We start from the raw sequence: 8,147 nt of genomic DNA, 5'->3' as shown, positions 1-8,147 counted from the left end.
GTAGTAGTAGTATAGTCGTAGTAGTAGTAGTAGTATAGTCGTAGTAGTATTTGCGCTTAAGTTTTCCTGACAATAACTTTCTGTCTATGAATCCCGTTGTCGTGCTCTGAGTAAGCGTTGAGGATTACTCTCAGCTACTCCCATTTTAGTGAACCTTTCTAAAGCTTCCAGATGTTTGAGTTGGCTGCTGTGTCAGCTCATCTCATACAAAATCTGAAAGTAACAGTTGATAAATTAATATTTTCTGAAAGCTTCATTATAATCCTGTTAATGAGATATTTTGCTAACAGACAAGTTGATTCCAACCAGCAATGCTGAAGTTTTAGGCGAAGACCGTGCACATGACCCAGACTGCACAGTGATCAGCTGAATATGTCAAATTTATTGAATATAAATATTTTTATGGTGGAAGTGCTTTGACTCCAAAAGTTAATTAATTATAGATGTTTACCGAATAATTACTTTTTTAGACTTTCATTTAAAAAATACACTCAGACATGGGCCTTTTGGTGTTGTATACTACCACTAATAATAATGTTTTATGTAATACAAACAAAATAAAATAAATTATTCGAGCAACATGTGATGCACAAATGATCACACTGCGTCTTAAAATAAATTAGTTTATTTGATTTGTTTAAGCTCTAATTTAAATTGAACTAAACTTCTTTCCGGGTTTAAATGAGCTTACTTTTTATAAATCCGACCTAACACCCATCCATCTCTCTTTTCCTCCACACCTCCAGCACCAACATGGGGAATCACAGCTCGTGGAAGAGTCTCGCGCTCAGGTGCAGCGTGGAGCTGCTCGGGACTTCTTGCCTCCTCTGGGCCGTTTAAATCCAACTCCAGGCTGTTTGGGTCGGATTCTGGGCGGAGTTGGGTTTTCGGGAGGATGAGGTTTGGGGAACTTACAAGATCTTTGGGGTTAGAAAGACGCAAATGAACTCCTTGACGCGCCGTCGCATCACCGGACGCGTCTCTCATGTTTTAATGGTGCCATTTGATTAGAGCGCGCTGGTTCCTGTAATCCTCATGGACTACATGGAGGAGAAGTTTTCCTTGAAAGGCCCAGCCATGAAGAGCAGCGACTACTACATGGAGCAGGTCATGGAGAGCCTGGACGGCGCGCAGTTTTTCACCAAGCCGGCCCAGAAGTGCGCGCAGGCCTTCGAGCCCCGCTGCTCCCCCTGTGCACAGCAGGACGGTGAGAGCTGCGCGCGCGGACTCAACCGATCTAGATATTTGTGCAGTTTTTTTTAGGTTTCTGCACGCGCCTTATAAAATATTTATATTTGTTGCAGCATTCATTTAGGATGTGTGCCTTTTAAATGACGGATCTCTGATTGGATGCTTCATTTTCCAGAAATATTTAAATAATTATTAAAACTCATATACATCTATATATTTATTTATTTATTTATTTATTTTTAATATAATGTCGAAGTGTGTTTCAGTTTTGTTCTGTTCCTTTTAATTTCAGTTGTTTTCAGAAAATATATATTTAGATAAATAGTTAAAGTAAAAAATAGTTCTTTCCTGGTTTATTTTTATCCACTGTGTAAGAAAATAAATCCTGAGCATTTACTTTTTTCCTCTTTAGGAGAATAATTTGTTAACTGGGCCCAATATGAGTCTTTGCGTCATGACGCGCACACTTTATTATTACAATTATTTTAAACTGTGTCAAAATGTGTTTTAACACAACACGTGCCTGATTTTTTTTGACCCCGCTTCCTTGCAGTCGGTTTCGGCGTGCCCAAACCAGAGGAGGAGTCCGTGCGCGCGGACCTCGGCCGGTCCTTGGACAGCTGCTGCTCCGTGCGCGCCTCTCCGGTCCCCGGCGGCGCGGAGAAGACGGAACTGGACGAACTGGGGGACAAGTGCGACAGCAACGTGTCCAGCAGCAAGAAGAGGAGACACAGGACGACCTTCACGAGCGCGCAGTTAGAGGAGCTGGAGAAGGTGTTCCAGAAAACTCACTATCCAGATGTTTACGTGAGGGAACAGCTGGCCATGAGGACGGAGCTGACGGAGGCCCGGGTGCAGGTAGACACTGACTTTTAGGAGTTTATTTGAAGGAAAATCCAAATGATTGAAGCTTCTGTGTACAAATAAAAAAAAAATACCCCTTCTTACAAATATTGTGATTTTTAACCTGAAGTTGATTGAAGATGTAATTTAGGCCGCAGTAAATGAATGTTTGTTTCTTTGTCAACATCCAGGTGTGGTTTCAGAACAGAAGAGCCAAGTGGAGGAAAAGGGAGCGCTACGGGCAGATGCAGCAGGCCAAGAGTCACTTTGCAGCCACCTATGACTTATCTGTGTTACCCCGGACTGACACGTACACGCAGGTAACTTCTGACTTCTAACGCACGACCAGCCTCTGACAGCCGTGCACTGTGAAACACTGTGAAACATTTCAGATTAAGTTGTGTAAACTTTACTTTTAGGAAGGTTTGGATGGATTGATTGTTTGATCTGCTTTGGGTCCATCAGTAAATTAGTTTAATTAACTTTGTCTGATCATTAAGAGGAACTTGATTTATTGATTGAAGTGAAACATCAAGTTGAACCTAAAGGTCCAGTTCAGAATATCTCTTGGGGCCTTGGGTTGTGTGGATCAATTCAAATATATTAATGATGCCAGCATTGATCAATGGGGAGTGGACACTCATTCATTGATCGTATTCATGTGAATTAAAGCTTTTTTTTTTTTTTTAGGTGAATGAAAAAGATCAAACTATTGTAAATGTGGGCTTTTTAAAAACTATCGCATATACGCTACGCATCTGGCAACACTATGTCTAATGCATTTATCCAAAGGAGCCAACATTTAAAAACTTTGTCCGAGCCACTTTCAGCCGATACAACAACTCGAGTCAGATACCCGATATCTTTTCTTGGTTGCAGGTTCAAGTCTGATCTGTCTCATTGATGTTCTCAGAATCAATAATGACCCAGCCGTCTTTCTGGCTTCAACGTTAGCCAGCTGGCAAGAGAAGTCTCCACTAAATGATGTATTTATCAGGTTTTTAAAGAAAAATATTAGAAGAGATACAATATTTTACATTTAAGTTATGATCTTGTGGGGGGGGGGGGCAGATTTGACCCGCGGCTCTTGACATATGTGCAAAAATTATATTAAAAAATGTTGGAAAAATTTGTACTTTGACACGAGTATGGCTCCATTTTTCTTTTAGTTGCTCCGGAAAACACTCACTGTGCGTGGACAATTAAAGTCCAATGTAAAACTTAAATGATGTGGAGGCTGCCCTAAGTGTGTGTGTGTGTGTGTGTGTGTGTGTGTGTGTGTCTTCATTCACCCACCTGTTTGGATAGGCCAAGTTGTTACTAATGCAGCATGGCATTTTTATTGGCATTTATTAAGTAATACAGTCCCTCGTTTATTGCGGGGGTTAAATAAGTGAAAAACCAAAAAAGTAGAAATGTTATATTTATTTTTAGTATATATATATATATATATATATAATATATATATATATATCTTGTACAGTAGTTGCATACTGCAAACAGAATCACAGAATGGTCCAGACAGAGTCCAAATCCGGATGAAAAAGTCCCAGTGAGTGCCAGAGAAAACACCGGCCCTCCAAGAGACGGCTTCCCGCTCTAGAGGCCTCGTGGGCCAGCAAGCAGCGCTCAGATTGACCGATGAGGCTAGAAGTCCGGTTCTGATCCGGTTCTGATCCGGTTCTGGTCCGGTTCCATGCAGCTCTTTGTGCCAAAGCCACTATAAATAAGCAGCAAACTTTTTTCGGATCGGATCAAAGCTTTCCCTCCATTGCAGAAGAAAAGCAACATCTGGAAGCACGGTTGGGAAATCTGGGTGGTGCACTGTTGGCTTCTGGGTAATGTAGTCCTTTTGAGTGGCGATACAGTAAAGGCTTATCGAGAGAAAACTACAAAATAGTGGCGCCTGTCCGAAGTATTTTTTCGTTAACGTTTTACTGTATCCCGTACTGTCCCAGTCACGTGAGTAATAGAGTTGACGATCTTATGTCATGTACAGTCTTTTTTTTGTTGTTGTCATGAACTGCAAGAGAGCGAGTCTGCAAAAGTTGAACTGCCAAGTAGTGAGGGACTACTAGTTGTATTTTATCACATCTTCTCCAGTATATATTTTTATTTTTCCAAACAGACATTAATAAAAAGCTGAAACGGTGCACAGGAGGAGCTTCGTGTATAATGTTTCTGTGCAGTTGGTGTTTTTATTTCCCCGTCTTGTACAAAAATATCCAGTTTACGTAAGTCCCAACAAATTGCGTGAGGCATTCGCCTGCCATGGCAGCTTCATGAATCACTTCTTAGTGAAAGGCTTTTTCAGATAAGAGGCCCGGGCGCTGATTAGAGCCTCCGTGAGGCGTCATGCTGGATAAATGGTCTTATATCAGATTTCATGTTGGCCCACCATTCATCTCGCCGTTTGAGCAAAGGTCACGGAGAAGATTAGGTGAGAGGAGACGTGGGATGTCAGGTTGTCCTTTCGGTTGGCGTTTCCTCTCAGAATCTGACATCAGGCCTCTGCGTATGGTCGATGCGTTTTTTAATGACTTCTCTGAGGCAGAAGCTCTGCAGCTTATTTTCTGTTCAGTCAACTATTGGAAGGATGGAGCTGATGTTTTAATAAGTTTAGTCTCTTTTAAACGCCGAGTTTGAGTTGTTTGTCCCGTTTTGCGTCTCCGCTCAGTCCGTTGAGCCGCTCCGCTCATCAGGAGCAGATGGAGATGTGAGAAGACGGTGAAGATTCTTTTGCTGAATTCAGTTAAAGCGAGCCCCATTTTTGGAAACGATTTACAAAAACACGTTAAATTAACACTGTGTTGAATCTAATTTTACTTTAGGAGTTGTCACGCATCTTTGTACTTAGATGATTGAACAGATGCTGTAAAAAAAGTAAACACGTTTTTTTAAACGATGCGATTCTTTAAAAAGCTTTTCCAGTGTTCAGTTAAACTGAACTCACAGAAAAACAATCATTTCCAGTAAAAAGATTCGGTACCACTTTACAGTAAGGCTCCCCTTACAGATGGCTAATAAATAGTTTATAGATACGTTATTAATTCCTCTATAAGCACTTTATAAATCATTAATGACTGTTTATTATGCATTAATTAAGGGTGACAGAGCCAAAACTGACCAGTTTGTTGCCAGATCTGTTCACATATTTATTTAATCTAGAGTTGTTATTTTAAACATTTCAGATTAAGTTACTATCTTGTAAGTATAATAAACTTTTGTAAACCTAGTTCTTTAGCACATAATATTGTACTTTATCACTGCATTATAAGTATCTACAACTAATATTATATGCTAAAAAAATTAGGTTTACAAATACTTGTTGTGTTCACAAGGTAATAACTTGGTCTGATATGTTTAATATAACAACTCTAGATGAAACGGCAGATCTGGCAACAAACTGGTCAGCTTTGTCTCTGTCACCCTTAATTAATGCATAATAAGCAGTTATTAATGATTTATAAAGCGTTTTATTTATTAATAACGTATCTAATAACGTATCTATAAACTATTTATTAACCATCTATAAGGAGAGCCTTATTGTAAAGTGGCACCAAAGGTTTCTGTGAAATGTAAACAGTCATTTAATTTCCTCTGTCAGCAAAATATCTCATGACCCACAGGATGAAGTTAAATGAAACTGTCATAAAGTAATCATTGGATGTATGAAGGTGATTCATCTTTGGAGTTAACTGGCAGCTGCAGCGTATTGAAATTAGAAAACACAAAAAATGGGCATAACTCTTCATTTTGACGTAGATTGAGCTCAGATTTAGCGTGGTAGTAGCTGAGAGTGATTCATGACACATACTCTGAGTGCTAACAGCTCGTGCAGGATCTTTGGTTAAAACGTTGACATGCAAGTATCCTGATGCATGCTCAGTAATCATCTAACAAAGTTAAGTCAGGTCCTCTGGGCGCAAAGTCTTCGTCAGTCACGACGAAGGTCATCTGGACGGTTACTTTTGTTACTGAAGAAGTCCTTTGGATGACAGACAAAACGGCTCAGAAAAAAATAAAAGAAACCATCCAGATGACCTGACTGAACATTGTTGGATTTTTACCTGGATTATTGAGCATGGACTTTGGTGTTTTAACAAGCGCTTTTTAATTTATTTAATTTTTAATTTTTTTCTTGAATCCGTCCAGAGGGCCTGACTTAACTTTGTTAGATTTGAGGTTGCGGGCGACCAGACATGCACATTTCATTACATTTATGAATCTATTGGAGTTCATTTTTAGCGAAGCTGTGAGAAAAATGTACGACTTCAGTTTGCCTGAAGAAAAAAAATCATTTGTGTGCTTCATATCCCGACTTGTCCTCCGCTGTCCATGTTTTGATTCGTGCAAACCGGACTGAGCTGCAGCAGCATGAAGCTGGATCTGATGGAGCCGTCTGTCACTGACGGCAGAATGTTCAGCCTTGATGTAAAATTATTTTTGTCTCGACTGTCTTCTCCGTCCCGCCTGCTCTCCACTAAACTATCAGCAGTCCAAAGCTGCATGAACAGCTTGATTTGAACACTGGAAACATCCGAAACCACTTATTTTACAAATAGTCTGTTTTTATATCGTCTGGATTTAAATATTTCACTTTCTTACGTGTCTGCATTGATCCCAGTACAGACAAAATTAAATGAATCAGCAGCTGCTTTATTTTTATTTTGTTAAGATGTGTCCCTGTGGTTGTGGGAATCTGTTTTTATCTCATTATTTATTTAATCTTTGTGTTTCCTGCTCTCCCTGCTGGTTGTTCAGCTCTCGTCTCACCTGTCTCTAACTCTAATCACCCCAGGTGTTTGTCATTCCCTCATTAGTCTCCCTGTATACTCAGCGTCTCTGTGATTTTCCTTTGTCTGTGGATTGTGCTTCCTGTTCTGTTGCTCCGTTGTTTCCCTCCTTCGAAGCCCCACGATAAGTGGGGTGTAAATAATTACAAATACTCACATTACTGTAATTAAGTAGATTTTTGGGGTACTTGTACTTTCATGGGTATTTCTTTCAAGCGTGTAATTTTACTCACACTTAAGTACAATTTGGACCATGTAATCTACTTCGATACTTTTAAAATCAGAAGTCGCTGCTGAGTACGGTCGCAATTTAAATTAATATTCAAACTGTTCATCTGCATCTTTGTAGCTAATAAGGCTCTCAGATCATGAACGCACCAATAACCGATAACGTAAGCAAAGGACAACTCCGTAGAGTAGAGAGTCATTTATGGACTGAAGATTTGGAGAACAAGCCAAAATGGAGACAGAGAACACTGTCAACAGAGACAACGACGAGGTAAAGGCTGAGGACGAGTGCCCGTGGTCGTACCTGGAGGAAGTTTTCATGTACAGAAGGTGAAAATGCGACAGAGTCCAGATGCAAACTTTGTTTGATCTCCACGGTGATAGCAGCTTACAAGACTTCAGCATCTAATCTCAAATAACATATTGTGGTATACGAGGTTTTACACCTGTATGATATTGCTGTTTTATTGTTTGTATGTGTGGGTTATTAGTTTGGCAAAATCTTATATATTGTCACTGCCATCAGTTTGTCTGGTACTAAAATAAGACGGAGCTTCTGAGCGTCTGAGAAATGAGCTTTGAATGTAGCTGTTATATACAGGACATCAAACTGAGTGACTTCTACACATTAAAACATTTTTTTTTTCATTTAGCCTTTATTTATCCAGGTTAGTCTCATTGAGCCACGAGAACTCATTTTCAAGAGAGACCTGTTTAGGGAGCACATGGTGGGGGTTAAGGGCCTTACTCATGGGCCCAGAGTGGGGCGAATGAGGGTGGGGGCAAGTGTGGGTGTTTCACCTACCCCACCCACAATTTTGATGTTGTCGGGGCCGGGGCGTGAACCGGCGATCTTCGGATCACAAGCCCACCTCTCTAACCTCTGCGCCACCACTCCCCCAAAAACAACATTAAAACATTAAGTGGTTAAAGAGTAATTAATACTCAGTAGTTTTTGAAAAGAGTACTTTGTACTTTTATTTAAGTATTGTTATAACACCAGTACTTTTACTTGTAATTGAGTACAATTTAAGTAATGTAACAGTACTTGTATTTGAGTACAAATTTTCAGTACACTTTCCACCTCTG

The 8,147-nt window shown here is 40.0% G+C and overlaps 1 protein-coding gene across 1 annotated transcript in view; it reads left to right on the top strand.

Annotated features, from left to right (window-relative positions):
- Positions 1–964: 964 nt before the first annotated feature.
- alx1 (ALX homeobox 1) overlaps positions 965–8,147 on the top strand; it is an 8,647-nt gene continuing 1,464 nt past the window's right edge. The window contains exons 1-3 of the mRNA XM_037682585.1: positions 965–1,207; positions 1,745–2,049; positions 2,226–2,354. Coding sequence (XP_037538513.1) covers positions 1,036–1,207; positions 1,745–2,049; positions 2,226–2,354 — 606 coding nt within the window. The 5' untranslated portion in view covers positions 965–1,035. The remainder of the gene's footprint in view (positions 1,208–1,744; positions 2,050–2,225; positions 2,355–8,147) is intronic.

Source organism: Nematolebias whitei, chromosome 10, assembly GCF_014905685.2.
Source record: "Nematolebias whitei isolate Nwh7 chromosome 10, NemWhi1, whole genome shotgun sequence".
NCBI classification, from domain to species: domain Eukaryota; kingdom Metazoa; phylum Chordata; class Actinopteri; order Cyprinodontiformes; family Rivulidae; genus Nematolebias; species Nematolebias whitei.
Note: the sequence above shows the minus strand (reverse complement) of the source record. Positions and strands in the feature narration are given on the sequence as shown.